Source organism: Neopelma chrysocephalum, unplaced genomic scaffold, assembly GCF_003984885.1.
Source record: "Neopelma chrysocephalum unplaced genomic scaffold, ASM398488v2 Primary Assembly neopelma1_73b, whole genome shotgun sequence".
In the NCBI taxonomy this organism is placed as follows: Eukaryota; Metazoa; Chordata; class Aves; order Passeriformes; family Pipridae; genus Neopelma; species Neopelma chrysocephalum.
The window spans coordinates 4995161-5018141 of record NW_020897734.1 but is presented as its reverse complement, the minus strand read 5'-3'; the positions used below and the strand labels follow the sequence as shown (position 1 = coordinate 5018141).

The 22981-nt window shown below is 44.8% G+C and overlaps 1 protein-coding gene across 5 annotated transcripts in view; it reads left to right on the top strand.

Moving 5' to 3' along the window:
* ATP11C (ATPase phospholipid transporting 11C) overlaps positions 1 to 22981 on the top strand; it is a 56617-nt gene that overhangs the window by 10692 nt on the left and 22944 nt on the right. For 4 of the 5 annotated variants that reach the window (XM_027687120.1, XM_027687122.1, XM_027687123.1 and 1 more), the window contains exons 2-14: positions 6712 to 6831; positions 8850 to 8939; positions 12878 to 12958; positions 13951 to 14058; positions 14663 to 14791; positions 17194 to 17297; positions 17957 to 18007; positions 18859 to 18923; positions 19517 to 19598; positions 19974 to 20124; positions 20879 to 21076; positions 21996 to 22157; positions 22656 to 22813. In XM_027687120.1, the coding sequence (XP_027542921.1) occupies positions 6712 to 6831; positions 8850 to 8939; positions 12878 to 12958; positions 13951 to 14058; positions 14663 to 14791; positions 17194 to 17297; positions 17957 to 18007; positions 18859 to 18923; positions 19517 to 19598; positions 19974 to 20124; positions 20879 to 21076; positions 21996 to 22157; positions 22656 to 22813 (1499 nt within the window). Of the gene's footprint in view, positions 1 to 755; positions 872 to 6711; positions 6832 to 8849; positions 8940 to 12877; positions 12959 to 13950; positions 14059 to 14662; positions 14792 to 17193; positions 17298 to 17956; positions 18008 to 18858; positions 18924 to 19516; positions 19599 to 19973; positions 20125 to 20878; positions 21077 to 21995; positions 22158 to 22655; positions 22814 to 22981 lie in introns of those variants that run through there. The other variant, XM_027687121.1, reaches the window with a different exon arrangement.

Sequence of the window (22981 nt, the reverse complement as noted above, 5' to 3'; positions counted from 1 at the left end):
AAGTAGCTCTTTCCCCTGTTCTCCCCACCCTGCCATGTCTCTCTCTGTTTTTATCAGTGGCTTTGTTGGCTAAGTCAGCTTTTCCAGGAAGTGCAGCCTAGTTTGGCTCTGCTGTTCCCCAGCCCATTGTCCTTGATGAAAGTGACCTTCTTACAAGCCCACATGGTCAGGCAGAACAATCTTGGGGCAGAGAGGACATGGGAGCAGGCTCTCGTTGGGGCCCCTTGCTTGGATGTACTTGAACTTGCATTAAGGATGGTGTGATCTGGGTCAGTGATGTTCTGCTAGAGCACATGATATACCGCTTTGTCATCCCCAACAGGGACCAAGGGCAAGGTCTGGGTATTGAACTTCATCACGTGTTGACTGTGATTTTTAAAAACCCCCAGGTATTGGTCCTTTTCCCATGACTCCTCTTTTGCTGTTGTTTGTTCTGTTGGTCTGGGGGCTCTCATGGTTACCCCTGCTGAACCCGGCTTATCCCAGCAGTCACTCCTTGGTGATTGTGTTTTGTCTCTGGTTGAAATAGCAGCAGAAGCTTCAGCTTCAACACAGGAGAAGGGATACAGGTTTAAACTTCAACTTTCTGCTTTCCCAAGGTACCAGCCTTCCCTATTCTGCTTAGGGTTGAGCAGCTGAAGTCCTGTCCAGTGAGAGATGAGTTTCATGCAGCACACACCTTCAGCCCTTTCTCTTGGACCTATGAGCTCTTGATGTTTTGAATGCAATGTTGGTTGGTTGTTTCCTTTCCAAGGTCTGTGCCCAATATCGACTCTTTCCTGCAGGTTCAGGGAGAGCAGTGGGGTTGATCCCTGTCGATGGAATTCTCTCTCTAAATCAGGAGATCTGCCTAAATATGTGGTCAGCATGGGTAAGCATAGTCCGAACTAAATTATTAAGGGTATTCTCAAAGGATTGCTTGTACCTGCATAGAAATGACTGAAAACAAGGAGTCATAGAAAAATTGGCAAGAAAAATTTTCAATTAAAAATGTATCAGTTGGGCAGTGGAGTTGGTGTGCTGAGCGACTGCCCAAGGCTGATGGATGTTTTGGGGAGGTTATGGTAAATTTATGGACGCTTTTTAAAATTGTGCATGCGTTTTTCTTTGTTCTTTTGGGGCTAAATGAAACAGGAGCTGGAACAGGCTGTTTTTGGGAGATGGTGTTATTTTTGCAGGCTTTTTTTTTTTGTAAATCAGGTCGTCTTCGCTACTACATTTTGATAAATGGAACAATATAGGAGAAATTAGACTTTAAACTATTCATGAGATTGAAGCCAAGTAATGCGATTTAATCTTTCTTTTGCATATATTTAATATAAGCTGTGATTTCATTCAAATGTTTGAACTTTGTACTTATACCGTATAATTATCTCTGGTTTTAGCAGATGACTTTTTTTTTAGATGCCTGTGGTTTTTGTTAGATATGTTTTCTACGAGTTATTTGTGTTTACTTTGTGGCTTGAAGCTATCTTCAGCAAACATGAAAGGAGTGTTTTTTTTATTAGTTAGTTCTGGTTTAGGTGCTTTCTGAAACTCTAGTAAATCAAATGCTGGTGGGTTTTTTCCTTCTGCCACTGTGCTTTTTTTTTCCTGGAAACAGGGTCAGCAGGTAGCACACAACTTGCTTTCCATATGGGGCATGTAATTATACACTGTGTTTTACAGCTGCCCTAGAAATAGTGCACTCAGAGTGGCTCCTTGTCAGTGGTGGCTGCAGGAGAGTTTCACCTCTCCTGTTGAACTCAGACTAACTCCATTAATTTTTATCCAGGCTTGCTAATTTTTACCCAGGTTTGCAACTTTTATCAAGGGCCATCCAGGTCCTGTACATGAGGCTGTAATGGATTCGTAGAAACTGGGGAGGGTGGGTGAAGAGAAGCCTCTTTCTGAGTCAGGGGGTAGCCGTTGTGCTGGAGAGGATGTCTCTGTGGGAGAAGGGCACAGATGGAGAGGGGAAAGAGGAACAAAGGGAGAGTTGCCCAAACTAAGGTGAAGAATCTGGGGAGTGCTGTGGGCTGCAAATGTAATTCCGTTGTCTCTATCTAATGCTCCAACAACTTCAAGTCATAGATGATTTTGGGTTATTTATTAGTTGCAAGTTGCATCCATGAGTATTTTTAGACCTGGTCTGATGTCTTCAAGTCATATGTGTTTTTATCTTCTCAAAAAAAAGATTTTAGTGAAATGCCAAACTTCTACTGACCTTCCATGGGTGTATTGGTGCATGTAGATGGGCTTTTTAAATTTGGACAGCGTAAGAAAATAGTTATTATCCTTAATGTCTTGTTCTCAGAGCTGCTACTCCTAGATACGTGGGCTTTATAAAAGGTGAGAGCAGGGGAAAGTTGGGTTGCATCAAATTATTTAACAGAAATATGTTCTGTATCTGAATTTCTCCATGAGCTGAGGAGGACTGTGCTGCAGCAGCAGCCCTTTGCCTGTGCAGCAGAGTGTGCCTGCATCGGTGGTGATGATGTGGTTATTTATTACTGCAGCTGGACTCCTAGTCCTGCCCAAGGGGGAAAACGAAGATGGAAAGTGAGCTGCCAACTTGAAGGATGTTCCTGGCAGAACAGCCTTGCTAGCCTCATCTTTATCTCTTATGATTTGTGTTTGACTCTGGCTGTTGTCTTCCAGCTGAGCTCCTTCAGGAGAAATCTGGTTTGGATGCCCTGCTGAAAGATTGACTCATTGATAGGCTTGGTTAGGCACTGGGGGAGTGGACCAGGAGCCCTGAACTGAAGCTTGAAATATTGCAGGAGAGACGCACGTCTTTGAGGCTGGTCCAGAGATGATGCAGACAGGATAGTGACTGTGCTCAAAAATACCTCCTTCCCTCCTTCCTCTCAGTTCCTGGTGTCTGCAGTGTCCCCCAGGGTGCTGCTGTGTGTCTGCCAGCTGCTGGGAGCTCTTCTGGGTTGCAGGGACGTGGTACAGCAAACAGATCTGAGGTCATCTGCCCACATCCCTACATTCTCAAGCCTTGGTGGGATGATGCAGTGTGGCTTCCCCTGGCACTGTCCCGAGGTTGTGAGCAGTCTGACACCACTAATCCCTACAGATAGCTCTGGTTCTCCCAGCACTAATGCAAACGCCACGCCTCAGGCCGAGGGAGGTGATAAAGTGCGTATGAGGGGAATGAAATTGTTTATTTTCTTGAATAATCCTTTTGGCAGGCTTGGCTCTAAACAGCAGGAGAAACTCTGGCATTTGCCTGCACCAGCTCACTTCAGAGCTGTGGACTCTGGGCTTTATAGAACCCCACCAGGCAACAAGGCAGCTGTTTGAATTGTATCCAAGTAATATTTTCTTTTTTTTTAATCAGAATTAAAATTTTTGATGAAAGGCGGTTGGAAAAGGTAATCTAAATCCTCTCTCTGCTAATCTGCATATTTTATAATTTTCCACAAAGCCTGGCAGTTATTCCCTAAATCTCCCTGTAAGTCTCTGTTGAGAGCCGTTATTAAGATGTAGCAATCTATTAGCGACCCAGCGAGAGGTCCGAGGTGGGTTCGTCAAAATGAGAGCTTCTAATTGCTGAGCTGAGCCAACACCTCTCGCCTCAGGCGTCATCGTGGTGTGTGTTCACTTTCTGGAAAGTGGAGAAGAGAAAGATGTGGTGTGAAGCCTTCCAGCTTCTCGTGGGGTGTAGGATGGTGTGACACCGTGGGGTGGTTGAGGGAGTGGGAAATGAAATGCCGTGAGTGGTGGGAGCCTGGTCAGACCAGGGAATGACGACTTCTCCCTGTCCTGCCACCGCAGAGGGCTGGGATGCATTGTGGAGTTACAGCGTTACTGTTAACATGGGGTTACAGTCATTCTTTGTAAGAGATGCTTCCAATAAATAACTGAAGGGAGATGAGGGTGAAAGCCCACCTAGGAGTTAGTGGTGCTAACTTGGTGAGGCTTGGTCAGCCAACACACCACATCTGGGGTTTGGGTTCTCCTCTGCTCTGGGGCTTCACGTGCTCCCTGTGTTCTATGGCAAACTGTGGATAGTCAGTAAATGCTCGTGTATATTTTTCCAGTAGTGCTTTAACCAGAACTTTATGGTTTTCATGCCAATATGTGTGTTTGGCAAACCCTCACCCCTGCTCCTTCCCCCCTGCTCTGCCAATAGTGCAGGCAGGGGAAGCTGTCGCTTCCTCCCTGTGCTGGAAGGATACTCACCAGGCATGCCTGGCTCCAGATCCTTCACAGGGACACGACGGGGACTTCACACTTGGGGACAGTCTGTCTCAACTCCCTGGTGCTGCAGTGGTGTGGATGAATGGCTCTGCCTCTCGCTCCTGGGGTGCAGGTTGGTGAGACCCACCTCCATAACGCAGCAGATACATCGGGGAACATTTTTTGGGTCTAGTTTCTGGTTTGGAAGATGTGCTGTTCGCTGCTGCGGGCAGTGGTGAGGAGCCTGGGAGAGTGGTGGCATTCCCTAGCTGGGAGTGTGCACCTGCCTTATCTGTGTTTGGGAGCTGCTGCGGGGGGTGCTGGTGGCTGCTGCTGGATCTGTGTTGGGAGGTGCAGAGATATGGTGCAGGGTTGTGAGAAATTTCCATCTTCTGCTCTAAGCATCAGCTGCTGGAGGTTTGAGGATGGCTGTAGCAAGAGCAGTCAGCACAGCAAACCAGGTTTAGGCATAGTGTAAAAATACTTCTTTAATTAGAGATGCTACAGACACGGGTGGGGAGCAGGGGGAAGGAAGCTGCTTCCTTTGGGCAGATCCTGCTCCTGGTGCGACAGGATCAATTCAGTTGTTGCTGCTCCGGGTACACCTATTTTAGTTGTTTCAATTTTTGGTTTTTACACTTTCCCCAAGCAGCAGTTAGTCCCAGGCTTTGCTGTCTTAACATGTTTGCTTTCAGAGCACCTTTTCTCTAGCTGGGTTTTGTTTGCAGCTTGACAAGCTGCCTGTGATGAGCCCTTTGGACAACCGAGATGCGGAGCCAAATCCAGGGCACTCCATGAGCATCCGTCTGCAGAGGCTGAGTCCATGCTGGGCAACTGGCATGAGACAGATATTTGGCACTTGCCATTTTGGGTTTCAAAGTAGGCAAGCTGTAGGGTTGAGAGTTAGTATGAGTAAGCAGACTATGAACAGCATGTGCTGGTGTTTTAGCAGCCCTGCTGCCTGCTAATGCCCTTGAAGCGTAGACTGTGACAAACGTCTTCCCTGCTCGTGTTTTAAAATCCAAAACCTTAACTCCTAAGAAAACCTCAGCCTGGTCTAACACCACTCTCTCCCCCCCAGCCCTATCTATCTTAGTGGGTATTTTAAATTTATTGTATAATTTTAAGTTCAACCTTGCAAAATGCTTTCTGATGCCAGGCAAGTCTTCTCCCTTGACTGTGAGCATCCGTGGCAGGGACACTTTGTTATATGAAAGGGGGAACCTGGACAGAATGAAAAGCTGATTTTTAAACTATTGCACAATTTTGTTTCTTTTGAAAATAAAGTTTTCAGATCCACTGAGAAACTTGAGTGTGCTGGGCAGCCCAGAGCTAGAGGCTCATGGTGACAGAGCCCACAGTGTTGCCTCATCCACCTGACAGCTTCCCCAGGGCTGCAGGGACCTGGGTGGCCTCTGCTTTGTCACAAATTGGCAAGTGGTTTTAAATAAAGTTACAAGAAGTTGGACATTCTGTGTTTAAGAGTTACATTGAAATAGAAGAGCTCTGTTACTTTGGAATATTCAGATACTTTGTTTACGATGAGTTAACATCATTTCTATTGATCAGGAGGATCTATCTTTGATTTGGCCGGTGCAGTCACCTGCCATGGGCAGCCTGGAAGGGCTGTGGGATGGCTGGGTCTCTGCTACAGACCTGTGTTGCTGATCACAGGTGTCTCGTGGCTTCATGCAAGGGATGCTCTCCCACGGAGCACCTCTGCTTCCCTGCTGAGGTTATGCTGCTGCAATTCCCCTCATCCTTCTCCTGGCTGCTGCAGAGCAATGGGACTTTCATCAAACCCCCATGACACAAGGTTAACACTCATTGTGACATCTCATTCTGCTTTAAATTAAACCCCCAGCAAGCCCAGCTGGCTTCCCCTGCACCCTGCGTGTCTTCTTGAGGAGTTTGTGATGTGAAACTGTCTGCTTCATTATTCCTGGTTTTAGCTGAGATTTTTAAATAGAAGTAGACTTTTTTAAGGCTAAATCCAAAGTCTGTCTGTACCTGTGTGCTGGTGAGACATTTTGCATGGACTTGAGGAGTGGATAGGAGAGTGTGTGTAAAGGAGGCTGCAATTTCCATCATTCTACGTGTGGTGAATAAACCCAAAGCTGGAAGACTCTCAGATCAGGACTAGGAAGAGATGTGTAGATGATAAATTATATTCCTTACAACTTCAAATTCTTGGTAAAGATACATATTCCCCTTCAAGAAGGAGAAATTGCCTGGTACAGGCTGCAAGTATAGGCAGCAGATGTCCGGCATAGTGACCTGTCCTGGTGACAGGCTGTGATCCTGGGAGCTGATGGCTGAGCAGAGCTGGGCTACAGGCTCAGCATGGCCTTGGTTTTGCTAAATGACCTTACATGTTCCTCTTTGTGCTTTGACTGGGGCATAGAAGTGAATTTTTGTGTTTCTAGCTGCCTTATTTCCAATGAACAGCATAGTGCATTGAGAAGGTGGAAGCTATTATCACAGATAATTAATTTTTTTGAGTTAAAAGCTAATTTCTCCCTTTCCTGGTTGCCCTGACAGTGTGCTGGGGAGGAGAAGCGGGTCGGTACACGCACCGTGGTGGTCGGGCACCGTCCTGTTTCAGAAACAGAGGCGTGTGTGGCACAGAAGTTCTGCGACAACAGGATTGTCTCCTCCAAGGTGAGCTCGCTCTGCTTGTCCAGGTGCATAGTGGGCATGTATTCCCTGCTCCTGTATTCACCCTGGTTTTATTTGGTGGTGGTTTTTGAAATTGAGAAATGCTGAGTTCCTCAGGGTTGGATGTAAAGGTCCCTTTGCAAGTGGAGCAGCGTGGTACGGACCTTACATGCAGCTCCAGTCTCTCTCTTTGGCTTTTTTTTTTTCTTCCTGTCAATGCCAGTGGGGGTCTGTACAAGTTCCTTTCTTTTAGGCTGGATGAGAGCAAAGCACATGGACACAATGATTTTGGGGGGTTGGGGTAGGTGTTCTTGGTGGTGTCTTTTTTTTTTTTTTCTTTTTTAAAGTTTTCAGGCATTTGCTTTGGGAAGAAAGGACAATTTAGATGTTATACAGTATGAGTTAACAGCAATCAGATTTGCAAAAGGGAGTGAGAATTATTTAATTTATAAATGGACTGAAAAATACAATTCCCCATTTTATTTTATTTTTTTTAATTCCATGGGATTTTTCTGTCTTGAGATAGGACAAAAATAATCATGCTCTGTTTATCCCTTTGGATGGAAAGGGGGAAACATTCATATGGTATTAATGCCGCTTTTGTTTATGGTGGAAAACTGTGATGACACCCATCTGCCTTCTGCTTAGCTTTTTTCCATGACATTCATGAAGCTATTTCAAAAGATTTGAAGCCAATTCAAGTAAAATATCAAACAAGTGGAATTCCATATTGTCAACACAGCTGGATACATATATATTGCTTAGGATTCATGATGCTCAGCATACACTTAGGCTTCAGTTTTGCTGTACTTGAGCTGTAAGGCGTTTTTCCCCTCTCCTTTCTCTTTTTATACATCTTGGCTCTTATCTGTTTTTGTATGTCTGTGCTGTCTGAGTTTATTTTGGGAAAAAGTTTTCAGTCTAGCCGTGTTTAACTTGTGTAGCATTCCCATTGATGTTTCCCTGGCACGCAAGAGGGGGTCCTTCAGCGAGGACACCTTCCCCTGTTCCAGTTCCCTCTCTGACAAATGGTTTGTTTGAGCACTAATTTTAGTTCTTCCTTGATTTATTTTTGAATGTTGTGTCCTTGCTCTTTTTTTCCATTTATATTTGCTAGGCATGGGTGGTCTTACCTGACCAGTCTCTTTTATAATTAAGTAGATATTGGTCTTGAGACTTGGCTGCTTATTCTTTTTTCTTCCAGGCAGACTGAAAGGTAGATATTAGACCCATTATTTTACATGTTCATCTTAAATTCCATGTTTTCTAAAGCAAATGATTCAGCAACCTTCTTAAAATTGTAATAAAGCAGGACCTAATACCAGATTTGTATGGGCAGTGTGGCTTTTGTTTGGTTGGGTTTTTGTTTGTTTGATTGGGTTTTTGTTTGGTTGTTTGTTTGGGTTTTTTTGGTTGGTTGTTTTTTTTTGGTTGGTTGGCTGGGTTTTTGTTTGGTTGGTTGAGTTTTTGTTTGTTTTTTTTTAATTTTTTTTAACAGAAAAGCAGCTCTAAGATGGTTTAGGGAATTTGGAAAAAAATCTCCACTGTGCATTATTTCTTAATAAAATCATGTGTCTACAAATGCCTTTCTAGAAGTTGTCTGCTGAAGTAGATCCTGTTGTTTTTATTTTTTTACCTCCATCATTTTCCAAATGTGTGGTTTGGGTTATTTTGACAAAAGGGAAATAGTTGTCTAGTTTAAAGCAAAGAAACACAAATGCCCACGCAACTGTGAGGCACTTCCAACTATTCCTACTCTGCTCCAGCAGAGAGAACCGGAGCTGGAATCTGAAGCAGGAGCTCAGTGGCATTTCAGCATCCAGGGGCATCGTGCTCCTGGTTTTAGATCTGGGACCTGGACCTCTGCCTGGAGCTGCTCAGCTGCCCTGCTGTGGTTCTCCTTGCCACATTAAAGGGAGAACTCCTTTCTTCTTTTGTGCAAATACTACAGCATTTTGTAGCTCTAGTCTCTCTCAGTCGCGTGCCTTGATCTGTTTGTGAGTCCCCGTCTCTCCCCACAGTACACCCTCTGGAACTTCCTCCCGAAGAACCTTTTTGAACAGTTTAGAAGAATTGCCAACTTCTATTTCCTGATCATCTTCCTCGTGCAGGTAAGAGCTTTGCTGCTGAGAGTGGGTTTTATTTTGGTACAGATGGTAAGCACAGCTTGAACAAGAATTGAGCTTCAAAACTGACTCTGTTTGTGCTTATAAGTGGTTTTGGTTTTTTTAGTTGGAAGCCGTGTTATAATTCTACCACACCATCCAGTACATTATAATAATTAAAATATCTAGGCCTATCTGAGATGAGGTTTGAATGACTGCTGGAACATTGATGAACTGTCTTAACTCTAACTGTTAAGATCAAGCAACCAGTGAAAATACACTTGATGCTACAGAATCTATTTTTTTGTCACAGTTACTACTTCTATTGCATAAATCTATTTTCTGAAGTCACATGATATTTGTATGTATGTCTCAGTTATCATGAGTTTCAGGGCAAACAGGAGAGATAGGTTGTACTTAGTAGAATTTAGAAAATGCGTAGGATGACATTCAGTAACATGAAGTTTCAGGAAGCTGCTATGCACGGACAAAACAGCAAATTTTTTACATGAATGAACTTTTCCTGCTCTGCTTTGTGGCTTGAGTTAAGGGGCAAATCCTGGGGAAGCCTGAATACTCATTTTATCTGTTCTGTCATCCAAGAAAAGCAGGCTGTCAAAATGCATTGGGGCAAAGGGAGTTTGAGAGAATCACCACAGTGCATTTACTCACCTTTTAAATCCTCAGGCCTGGGTCTCAGCAGACAGCCAGCTCTGGGGCTGAAAATAGGCATCAGAGCTGTACCCCAGTAAATGAAGTGGCATTGTGTGGCTACTGCAGAGATCCTTCTGTTAGGTGGCTTCTCCAGGGTTTTGGTGATTCAGGACTGGGGTATCACTCTCTCCTAGGCTGCTTGTTTGAAAGACGAGTGCCTAAAATCTTTATCCTTACAGTAAAGAGTTATGATTTATAGTCATTTTGGTGGTTGCTGCAGAAACGGGGGATCCCAAGATAACAGCTGTGTGTGGCTCTTCCTGGCAGTGTGACATGAAAGGCCAATTTACTCCGGCGTCAGCTGGCTCGCCTCCATCTCTTCATTTCGCTGGCGTTGCTCCATTTTGTCAGACCCAATTTGTAATTTGCCTTGAACTGAAGCGATGCCCTGGAGTCGGGATGTCCTTTTTGTGTAGCTGGCCACTTAGTGACGCGGTATTACATTTTATCTATTGACCCTCTGGCCATGAAGAACGTGGAATATTCCTGATTATACTCACAGAGCGGGTTGCAGTCTAGCTGCTTGCCCGTTTTAGACACAGGTGTGTGCAGGTGAGAGAAGAGCCTGATTGTTCCTCCTTCACTGTGTTCTGTGAGCATCTCTAAAATAAGGAAGCAGCCCTCATGGTCTATTAAAAAAATAACAAACCCAACCAAGCAAAACCCAACCTGACAGCACTGATCCACTGGCTGCTGTATAGAGTAACCACCTGCCCCCGGGTGCTTCTGGAGATGTCACTTGCCTTAAAAAGCAGCCAGGGCCACTCCATTCATTTAAAATACCAAGGGTTGTACCTTGAAAAATGCCATTGCTTAAATGTTTGTGCTTATCTTTAAGTTTCTTCAAATTAATGGAATTTCCTTACATGATTGCTGCATGAGGAGTGAAGCACCACAGCACTTGGGGTATTCCCTGCTGCATCTACTCTACCTGTCGTGAAACCCTTTATGAAAACATTACATTGTGACTCCAGCTCTTTTGTCTCTCTAAGACAAAATAGGTACATTACGCGTGGAACACCTGTGACAGACAAGCAGGGTTACAGATACAAATAGTTGTTTCTTTGTTTCATCTATTGCAACACTCACAGGAATCTGCAAGGAAACTCCCAGTGGAAAGGGTTGGTCTGGAGTAACTGAACTCCCAAGTGTGTTTGTAGACAGACCAAGCTGGTGGCAGTAAACTAATTTAGGAGGTACCAGGAGTGGAAAGTGTCCCTTTTGATTGATGGAGATGACTTCTACAGTGTGATTCTCAATCTCCTAAGGAATCACCTATTAAGTAACAGGAGGATTTTGTCACTTTTAAGTGGATCCAAATTAAGCTGTTGAAGTCCTGAACCAGTTCAAAAATAGCTTCAGAGCAGTCTGCCTTTGATGTTCTGGCTCATTGTCGGTGTGTTCCTCAGCCTTCCACCAGCCACTAAGCGGAAGAGTAGTATCCAGACGTGGGATGTGTAGGGTGTGCAAACTCCAAACACATAAATTACTTATTTCAGGGAATTCATCTGATATTTGTGTTCCTACATCTATAATACAGCATTTTTGTGGACAGAAATCGTATTGTTTGTTTACATAAATACATACAACTGCATCTTGTCCAGTGCAGAAAACTCTTCTGCTGGGCTGCAGGAGGTCCTCTGCTTTGCCTTTCTGAGCCAAAGCTCCTCTTGGATTCCCAAGACCTGTCCAATTTTTGGAAGATAACTTTTGTCTGACTGGCCTAAATTTCAACGATGTCACCCCAGTGAGAGGCCATCACGTGTGCAGTGTGTCTGTGTGACACTTGGCACTATCCTCGCTCGAGGTTGTTCCTCCAAAGTCTGGTTTCTACCAGACTTTCTGCTTGGAGACATTTTACACCCATTTGAGTGAGCCAGGGCTTTGTGTTCCTGGGGATATTTGTGGTGTTTATCTTAGTTTACCCTCCTGCTACTTAACTCATACGCCACTTGTATGGCTGCTTCTTATGTTGTATCTCTTCCACTTCAGTATTCTCTGACTTTTCTCTTTGGGTTCAGTAGTGCAGGGTAATATTGCAGTGTACAGCACTTCATAGTCAAAAATGCCCACGTAGCCAGTAAGAGGAGTCCTGTCTTTAACACGGCATTTTACGGGCAGTCTGAAACAATAAATATACAGATGCTGCTGATTTTGAGTGCGCCAGGGAAGCACAAACAAGAGACAAAGTCCCTTTGTGGGGACACAAAGCCTTTCTGCTGAATTTCCCCATCCCTTTCACCACAGTGCTCATCATCTGCCTCTTGTGCTCCCGTTCTCTCTGAGGACAGCAGGAAAAGCAAGCTCAGGAAGGGTCCACCTATCTGCCCTAAGGCCCCTGTGTACCCATGGTGCTTAAATTGTGCTCTGAAATCCCAATTTGAGAGCTGAAAGACATAGCATGGGTTTCTGTTTTACTTAAATATTCATGTTCTATTCTGCAGTATATCTAATAGGTAATTTGGGCTGATGTGTGTTATTTTTAACCTTCAATTGTCAGTGGTTCAAGATGACTTGTACTGTCCTCCCTTTCATAACCAGAAGTGGTTTAAGGTTCAGATGTGCCCTGTCTCCACTGCCAAACTGGAGAAAGGACCCTCCTGTGGCTCAGTGAGGAATGAGGGTGGTTGTCACTTCATTCATTGCTGCTGCCTCTGCCCCATCCTTGTCCTCTGCCGTGGTCCTCTCCAGCACACCCTGTGGTGGGAGTGGGTTTGCTGGCATTCACCCTTTGAATAGTTGCATTTAGCCCATCTCCAGCAGCCTATTCACTCAGGCTTTTGTTTCCTGCTAGAGCAAGGTCAAATTTAGGCTTTAAGCTACTTCTGCTAGGATTTTTCCCACCGGAGGCCATCCCATGATCTTCAGAAGCAAGTATTGAAGTCTCCTTGTGATGGAGAAGGGCACTCCTGTGGAGGCCTGTGCTGATCCTTCTCATGTGCCCCTTGGAACTGTAGAATGAGTCATGGAATGGTTTGGGTTGGAAGGGATCTTAAAGATCGTATAATTCCAACCTGCCTGCCATGGAATGCCACTCAGTAGATCAGTTTGCTCAGGGCCCCATCCAGCCTTGCTTGAACACTTCCAGGGACAAGGCCCTTCCTTCCCTTCCTCCTCTGCTGGGCTCTGACTTGCCTCCAGTGGGATGAGCCCTTTTTCCCCCCGTTACTAGGGTTTTGGTTTCTTCTGCTACCTGTCAGCAGTACATGGTTGTTTTTTTTTCTCTGCAGGTGATAGTGGACACCCCAACCAGCCCAGTGACCAGTGGCCTCCCACTCTTCTTTGTCATCACTGTCACAGCTATCAAACAGGTACAGATGTCAGTGTGGGGAGAAGAAGATGCTCTTTGGGACATGTAGAAAAAATCATGAACATGTATTTAAATATACTCAGAAGTCACCAACTTGGACTGGTAGTTTTGGTGAACCCTTCTTAAAGGGTGAGACACGTGCACTGGTGCTTCTCAAGAGAGACTGCATTCTGAGTGTGGTTATTGGTGTCTCTTGTTTTGGCACTGTAAAGCATCTCTGCATGTGCTATTGTAAGCAGGCCATGAGGGTCAGTAAAGCTCACTGCTGTAGTTCTGGTTTTACTTGAATGTTTTTTCCCTTTTTAGAAATGCTCTGTAGGTCTTTGCAGAGACGTGCTCCAAGTATAGCCCACGCTCTGCTCCCGTGTAGGTAGGTGGAAAGGACAGGTTCTGTTCAACCACTCAGCTAGTCCTGAACACATGTAGTCCTCCCTCATCTTGTGGTGTAAAAAGACCTTTTTCCTCCCATCATATGCACGTGTGCCATTTAAAATTTCCCGATTTGAATAACAAAAGACGTTTCTTCTACAGTGGCCGGAAAGAGAGAGCTAGAATAAAATCTATCTGCTTCAAATCTCAATGTTTTATTCTTCCAATAAAGACTGAAGAGGAAGAGTCTCATCCTGCGTTACCATAGGAAAGAGTTGCGGGCTGCTAAGTGCATTATTCATATTATCAGCCTGTTCTTGGCAACACTGAGAATAATAGAAATGTGTTACAGTAGTTTGGCTGCTCATTGCATGCCCCGCATATAGATTATTTTTATGTGTTATTTTAATCTGTTCTGAATCTGTCAAATATGCATATGAAGTTTTTAAAATAAATTGATTCAGTCTGAGCTACTCTGGTTGATGTTTTGTCAGGCATGAAGGAGGTCTGAGGACCGCTTGATATATTCATTGTTTTAATCTGTCCCTCTACAGCCTCACTCATCCTCTTTCATTAGTTTACTTGCTTCTTTATGAGCTTTGTTGCCTGTGTCTGTGTGCCTAGGGGTACGAGGACTGGCTGAGGCACAGAGCTGACAACGAAGTGAACAAGAGCAACGTCTTCGTTGTCGAAAATGCAAAGCAAGTGCGGAAAGAGAGTGAAAAAATCAAGGTAACTGTTAACTCGCATGTGGTTATCGCTGAAGCTGATGGGAACACAAAGGTGCATGTGGTAAGGAGACAGGGGCAGGGGAGGAGGGATGTACTGGGTTAGAGCTGCCCCAGCCTGCTCACTTTCAGATGAGATGCTTCGAGAGCTGTTCCTGCTTAAGGAGTGAAGCTGCCTTTGATTGCTTTTGAAAAGCTGTCTCACAAAAGCTGAACTGGGGCTGACAAGTGACAGATCTGTCAGCGTTTTGCACTTCTCCAGGACGGGCAGTCCTCTTCTATTTCCAACTCTCCCAAGGACACCAGGAAAGTACACTTAGCTTTGACGTTAATTTATCACGCCGCACTTCAGACAAGTACAGTCTCTTGCTCCATCAAGATTTAGCAGAGAAATAAACAGTAACTGTACCATGTGGATGCTCTGATTTGGTGATGGTCTGGATCACCCTGTAGGGCTTGTGGGGTGATGCTTAAGGACCCAACACCTCTTGAACCCCAGTTTACCTTTTTAGCCAAGGTGATTTCTTCTGGGCTTTGAGAGAAGCTAAATTGTAACCATCTCATAACAACTGAGAGGGCTTTTCATGTAAATATTTTCTATCTTCTAGGTTGGTGACATAGTAGAAGTGAAAGCAGATGAGACCTTCCCCTGTGACTTGATATTTTTGGCCTCCAGCAGCATTGATGGGACCTGTTATGTCACTACAGCGAGTCTTGATGGCGAGTCCAATTTCAAGGTGACAGGAATGGATGGGACAGTGTGTGGGAGGTGGTCTTTTGGTACCTGGAGGTGCCACTGCTTGCATGGCAGAAGGGTGCACTTAACTGGAGGGTGCTCCCATGGAGCCCATCCCTGTGGCTGCATGGCTGCATTTAACAGCTCTTCCCTCTTGTCTGCTTCCAGTGCATCAGCACTGAAGCCCTCGGGGATTCTTTGTGCTCTGTTTTGTCTCCAAAAGCCATTTCTGCTGGCACAGCCCCAAATTGTATTGATATTTATCAATACAGCTTCACTGCCTTACTGCCCAGCACGGGAAGCATGTTAGTGCTTCCCTGCTCCAGCCGCGCATTGCGAGGTCTGGTGCGTCAGTAAAGCAGTGCCTGCAGCTCTTCAGCTCCCTTTCCAGTACCTGTCAACGTACCTGTTACTTAACCAAGCATTTCCAGTGAAACTGGGGACTTTTTCAGGCAGTATGTCCAGATTCATTTGGGGAATTTTTCACCAGCGTGAGAAAAGCGTTGCTTCTGGGATTTTTTTTTCTCCCTTTCCCTGAAGCAAGAAGTGAAATTTAATACTAGTCTTGCTCAGGGTGAATCTCTTCAGTTTATTTTCTTTCTTTCTTACTCTCTAATCTAGGGAAAGAAGCAACAACAAAAAACTTATCTACCTCAGAAAACATGAACATTTGGTTGCACTTGAGTTTGATAATTTTTTTATACAGATACTAGCAGCTGCAGTAGTAAGACTGGAAGATACTTTAAAATTACATAATTCATTCTAGCACACTCTGAAGTCATTGGGAATACCACTGTGGATCTGATAAGTGTTATCTGGGGTTTGTGGCTCATCTCTATTGCCAGCTGTTAATTGGTTCTGGATGACTTGTGTAGGAGCTGATGCAGTGCTGGTGCACTGTACTGGTTCCACTAGTGAAGAGGAGTTGGAGCTTTGAAGTGGCTTGAGGCTAAAAATAGATAACCATATTAAAAAGGCTACTGCTTATTTGTGTCAGGTGTATTCTATGCATGAGTTCACATTACTTTTGCAGAGTCTTGGGTCTTAGTAACTTGTGAGTCTGTAAGTGTGATGCTGAGTTTCTATATCAAGCACTGGTGTTGTGTTTTTCTTGGTTTGCAAATTCCTGTAGGTGATGGGAGCTGTCTCCTGTTTCATGATGAGATGAAGATGAGTTTGAAGGGAAAGAGGAATAGAAAAGCCAGTTCTTTTTGAGGAAATAGGTCTAACATTTAGGAACCAAGGTTTGCTGCAAAATCACCATCTGCATGGATATCTGCTGTCTTCCTGGTGGAGATTTTTCTGGTATTTGGGGCTTGTCAGGTCGAGATATGGGAAAGGTGCCTGATTAAGTGAAACTGGAGCAGAACCATAAAAGAGATTTTGTCAGGGCTCTGTCTTTGAAGCTCAAATCTTTGGTCATACGTTAGCTAAAAGAACATGTGTTTTCCAAATACACTAGAGGATGTAAAGATTGTGGAATTGATTAGGAGACAGCTTTGAAGTATCACTCAGTAATTGCACAGTGTCTGTGGTTATGGGAGCAGCAGATGCAAAACCCCACACAAGGGCTGGGTTTGGTACTGGGCACTGCAGGAACAGCTCTGAGTCGTGTTTCACGAAAGCTGTGATTTATATTGGAGGGGCGTGTGTGTTTGTGTGTCTGCTTTCGATACGAACAGCCAGGCAGGTTACCAGAACGGCACGAAGGTGGCTATTTATGATGCCATGACTACAGTGTGTGTAATGTAATGGTGCTCCCTGGGATGCACAAGAAGGGGGATGCAAACGTAAGGAGTGGAGGAAGCTTTTTAATGAATTTGTTTATGAAGATGGATGGAGGCAGCGTGCCGTGCAGCCCGCCGTGACTTGGAGCTCTGAGTAGCTCCTATAAATAGAGCCTGAAAGGCAGCGAGCAGATCCTTTGTGGGCTTTCCAGTTAATTATGAGAGATGAACCTTTGCAGCAGCAGCTGCTAAAAATAGCTTGGAGTCTGCCCGTGCTCTGCCTGATCCCTGGGTGCTGGAGCTGGTGTCTAGTTACCATCAGGAGCCAGGGCAAGTGGTCCTCGGGAGCCCCTTCTTCAGGGGTCACCTGCATCCTCCCCCCACCTCAACCAGGACAGGTCCCTAGGGAACAACCAAAGATGTTCTGCTTTTGGTAGATATCTTACTGAGCGATATTCAGCAGCTTCTTTCCACTGTGGTTTTTCTTAAGCTTTAGTGACTTCATTCTTTCACTGAGAGCTGCTTCAGCTGCTTTGTGGGAGCATGGTGAGGGCTTGGGTGAGCTGCTGGTGCTGACAAGCCTGTGCATGGTGGCATTTTAAGTAACAAGAGTGTAAAACTCGGGGATGGGGTTGTTGGGGGCTTGTGGTGACACTGCCTGTTCTCCTCTGCCCAGACTCACTACGCAGTGCGGGACACCACCGTGCTCTGTACAGATGAAGCCATCGACACCCTCACTGCCACCATCGAGTGTGAACAGCCACAGCCTGACCTCTACAAGTGAGTCTGCCCCTCCTGCCTCCCTCCCTGCCCCTCCTGCCTCCCTCCCTGCCCCTCCTGCCCGATGTCCTTGCAGACACCTCAGCCCCATCATTTGGGAGATGTACTAAGTTACACTTCAGCAAAGCAAAGGCCATCTTTTAGTTTGACCAAAAGGTTTGTGAAGGCAGTGATAAGCTTTTAGGCTCCTTCCATATGAGGATGGCAAAGTCAACGCCATACTTCTTCAAGGCTGAATGTCTTTGCAGGAAAACCTCTGTCATGCAACACTTGCCATGGTGTAATGAGCTTTCTTTTTGTCAGCTCAGCTCTAGTAATGGTCCGTGTGATTATCTTAGCCACTCTGCCTCCCAGGTGAAATGCATTGGGCCAAATGACTTCCAGGAGTAAGGGTCTTTGTGGTTAAATCCTTTGAAGGAGGTTTGCTGGGGTGTGTTGCAGTCTGTAATGGGGATGTGCTGGGGCATGTAGGGACACCCCTGGCCCTGGGGGTGTGTGATTTCTCCCTGTCCTGAGTGCAGCCACCCCTCTGAAACATTAAACTCTCAAATGCGCTCATTTCTGTGTTTGCTTCCGTCTCCCATCGGTGATTTTTCTTTAGTATGTTTGTAGTATCTATAAGATGTTTGTAATAGAAGTTTCTCATATTTTTATTACAGATTTGTTGGAAGAATTATCATCTACAGAAGCAACCAGGAGCCCGTAGCCAGGTTGGTCTTACAGCCATCTGCTGGCCCTCCTCAGAGGGGTTGGGCATCTACATAAAATTTCAAGGATCTGAACTTGTGCTGCCATCATTTGGGAATGTTTTTTTTCTTTAACCATCCCAAAGATTTCATTATAAAAGGAGACCTCCCTTCTGCCATCCTGTTACTTTTTTGAGCCCCTCTTGGGGAAGCAGTGCAGGACCACCTGGTAATGTCCTGCCCTGCTGATGGGAGACAAATTTACCAGGCAATCACAAAATATTTTCATTCAAAGGAAAGCAAAAACTTAAACATCAATCAGAGCATTTCAGGGAAAAAATGAGCAAATAATGTTCATAAACCATCAAAAAAAGTCAGCTGTCACTGGAGCATGCTGGATGTCTTTTGTGCTGTGGTGGGTCTACTCATACCCTGGAAGCAAGAGAGGGTCATGGATGGGGGTCAACAGAGTGTCAGTGGGGGTTTCAGAGAGAAATAAAAACATAAATGGGGCCACCAGTTTTGATGGTGTCATTGATTGACTGTGCTTTGATGCTTTTAAAATCGGATTTTAATCTAAGTACTGGAACATATGAGGTCTGAACATTTTGCACTTATTCCTCAAAAGCCTTACTGATAATCCCTCAATAAATGTGGGACTTTGAGCATCAGGGATAGTCTGTGTAAGATGAAATGCAAATGTAAGTATATAAAGAGGAAAAACAAACTCAAGCAAGGCCCAATTTTACATACAAATCATGTACTCAAATCTAAAGAGCATCTGTTTAGCTTTATAATCTGTCTCTGAGTCTAAATTATAAAGTAGTTTGAATGTTGTTTGAATAATGTAATGTTATAATTTCTTTTATGTTTAGGTCTTTGGGTCCTGAAAACCTGTTGCTGAAAGGTGCTACCCTCAAAAATACCAAGAAGATTTATGGTGAACAGTTTTTATTACTTATTCACTTAAATAGTTTTGATAAACGATGAAAAATGTAGATGTTCATTGCTAAATTTGTAGAGGGAAAATACTTCTCTACAGCCTGTGTGCCTGGGCTGTACAGCTGTGTCTGGCATGCAAGCTGATTGCAAAGTGGACAGGGTGAAATTAGGAGGCAGTGGTTGTGTCTACAGTGCTGCCAAGCTCTGCAGGTTGTATTTATACACCAGAGCAAGCTTTTCTTTTTGCCTGAGATACAGTGAGCAAGGAGTTGTTCCCAAATCCTTTGCTGGAAGTGTGCTAGGAGCAGAGTTCCAGACACTAATGATTTAGGGTGACGGCTGTTATGGAAGACTGATGGTTTTTCTGACTGTATGTGATCCATAGGCTCCCGCTCAGTCCTCTGGGATACATGCAGTTGCATTACTTGGCAGCCTCAGAGATTTCTGTAGTTGAACAGTCCTTGGGTAATGCCTCTTTCTTCAGCTGGGATTTGAGTTTGATGTAAACACCGATGCCCCTTATGGTCAAGTGCCAGCTGGGTCCCTCTGGGGCTGCAAGTCCCTTACGAGCCCTGCTTTGATACCCTGCAGGAGTTGCAGTCTATACTGGAATGGAGACAAAAATGGCTCTGAACTACCAAGGGAAATCTCAGAAACGGTCTGCAGTGGAAAAGTGAGTATTTATATTCCAGAAAAAAATCAGTAAGAGTTGTTGGGTTTGTTTTTGTTTTTAATGGATGACTTGTACAGACATAATCCCCTAATCTACTGCCTTTTGTTGCAGATGCTCTCTGATTGCATAGGAAAATCTGGGTATTTGATAAAGCGTATCTTGCGAGAAGCAGCATAATTTAGTAGCTTTTTTTAATTTAAAAACAAAATTAAGAGATGTTAAAATATATGAACCTGACCCTGAATATCAGCAGTGTCAAAAGCACTTGTTCTGTATTTCCCTTTTTAAAAGTAAGGAAATCTTGTTCCTGCTTATTTACAGAGTTTTCTATATAAAAATAGCTGCAAGAATTGAAAAAAGAAACCTGTTTTTCAGATCTATCAACGCTTTCTTGATAGTGTATTTGTGCATCCTATTGAGCAAGGCCACTGTGTGCACGACTCTGAAATACGTCTGGCAGAGTAATCCATTTAATGATGAGCCTTGGTACAATGAAAAGACTAAAAAAGAGAGAGAGACATTCAAGGTAAGTGGATTTGTATTTCAGCACCTCCTCCAGCTTTACCTATTCTGACGGTTTTATTTAATCGTGGTGCCTGCTGCCAGCCCTGTGAGTCCTGTTTGCCCGCAGAAAGTGCTGTCGTTTCCTTCGGTCTCTCCTGCTGTTTGCGTTTCTTTCCTGCCTCTTTCGTGCTTGTGCACAGTGATATTTGTGTGGAGCAGGGCAAGGCATAAATAAATACTATATAATATAGAAGTGCAGCTGATTTAACCTGGGTCCTTATCTGAACTGGAGCTATCTTTCAGCTTTGAATAGGTAAACTTAAATTGAGGCCACATCAACCAGTTTCTTAAACTTGCCGAGACATGGGCAGTCAAGCCTGAAAGAGAGAGTGCAAGTGTGTAGAGATCTGTTATTTGATGGGTTATTGAACAGGACTTACAGGGATGTCACTGAATCAGTTGTACCCTTGCCATAACTTGACTAGTCTCAAGATACCTGCTCCTTGTTTCTAGTTACTTGGGATTGGGATGGACCTGTAGCAGTATACTGTTAAGAGGAATATGCTTGGATAAAACATTGTTTTGGTCACTATGGAGCTTTCTTTTATTTTTGTGTCAAAAATTGGATTTAGCCCTGTATCTTAGCTGTATTCATTTTTGGGTTGTTTTTTATCTGTTTAACTTTAGAAGCTGTCTAAAATCCCCGAGGTGTTGCTGTAAACTGGCCTTGAGTTACTCCTGATGGGCACAGACTACATCTTCTCTTTCCTTTGTAGGTCTTGCGGATGTTCACGGACTTCCTGTCATTTATGGTTCTCTTCAATTTTATTATCCCAGTCTCCATGTATGTTACAGTAGAGATGCAGAAGTTCTTGGGCTCCTTCTTCATCTCCTGGGACAAGGAGATGTACGACGAAGAAATAAAGGAGGGAGCATTGGTGAACACCTCAGACCTGAACGAAGAGCTCGGGCAGGTCAGAACACGCTCTGTTTGCATCTGCTTGGATGAAAGTGTGGGTGAAAATGTCCCCCCCCTGCTGGGAACCCTTGTTGTGGCGGTCCCTCACGGTCCCCTCAGGGCAGAGCTTCACCCGCTTTGGTGGCACTTTCCATTTAATGTGATTCCCCTCGCTCTGCGAAACAGATAAGGTTATAAATAGTGCATGAAAGAGCAGGAATTGGGTCACGCCAATTGTTTCCATATTGGGGAATATCAGGCGCAGCACTCTGCGTGTCAGGGTGGTTTGCTTTCACTGCTTCAATTAAAAATTAAAAATCCTCTGTCTCTTTGAGGATTAACAAAAATGTCTGCCCAGTCACCTCCCTGGGCACGCAGAGCACTTGCAACTGCTCTGCTGCTGGGGCACCTAGGCAGCTCCTTTCTTATCTGCACCAGGAGAGACTGGATGGAGGGCATGTGTAGTGCTTCCTGCTTTTAATTTTGCTTTAAAAAACAATAAAAATATATTTGGAGTAGCAATTAACTAATTGAAACACAGCACCAAGATGAAAATCCCCCAAAGGAGGCAGTAGACCTGAAGTAGCAGTTCTGCAAGCACAAGGAGCTATAGCAAAGTACTCAAGAAAGAGGATGAGGGGAAAGTGAAGAAACTGGAAACAGATTTTAAATCTTCAGAAGCTGCCTCCTGCCACCCATGAAACAGGCTGAAAAACAAAGGAGCTGCTCTAAGGAGCAAAGTAGAAGAACTACACAGTGATGAAGTGGGGCACCTGCATCTTTTCTGTAGGGTCAGGTTAGGATAGCAGCAAAGTACTGCTCTCCAACACGGGCACAGATGCAGTAAAATGCCCCGGCCTCTTTTTCTGGCGGGGCTCCTTCCCCGACAGATGGGGCTGGAGGTGCAGTGAGGCAGCCTGCCTGCTTGCTTCCAGGTGGAGTACGTCTTCACGGACAAAACCGGCACCCTGACAGAGAACAGCATGGAGTTCATCGAGTGCTGCATAGATGGGCACAAGTACAAAGACTGCATGTCGGAGGTGGATGGCTTCGCTCAGACCGATGGACTCCCGAAATACTACGGCAAGGCAGAAAAGGTAAGAAGTGTGCATATTGGTGGCTGTTAGGGTTTAGTGGTCAGCTCCACTAAAAAATCTGAGTGTCACTTCACATTGTTTTGATGCTAGGCTTCTTTCCTTTTCTGTGCCGTTGGCTTCCACCTTTATTTGATATACTTATATGGTCTCCATCGCAGTTGTGTCCAAGAATCTCCCAGGCAAGTTAAAAATAGAAGTAACAACAACAGGCTGTTTAGTCCAGTGGGAGAAGTGCCTGGTCCCAGTCGTGGTGGCACTGGTCCCTGCTCTCCCTGCCGGGTGCACGCTCTCAGCTCTGGTCCTTCTCCTAATTTCTCTCTGCCCTATGCCCTGCACATGATAAGCAGAACCACGATTAGTCTGGCTGGGTGAATACAACAGAAGCTGGGAGGGGGTGTGGGGTTTGGAGTTTTTTGGTTTTTAAATATGTGTACACAAAAATCACAACCAAGTACTGCAAGGTGGACTGGTAACAAGCCCTACTTCACTTCTGCCTAGAGCCGTGAGGAGCTGTTCCTGCGAGCCCTCTGCCTGTGCCACACGGTTCAGATCAAGGAAGCAGACCAGGTGGATGGGCTGATAGGACACCCAGAGCGCAAATACACCTACATCTCCTCTTCCCCAGATGAAATCGCTTTGGTGAAAGGCGCAGAAAAGTAAGAATTTGAAGATGTTGGGTTTTCAATTCCTTCCTTTGCTGGAGCCCTCATGGCCTTGTAGTTTAATCCCTGAGAAACAGAGACCAGTTACCATTTGCATATTGCAGTGAAATTGTTTCCTTGGCTTGCAGTGGCAAACCATAGGGTGGGTTACTTTTGTCAACG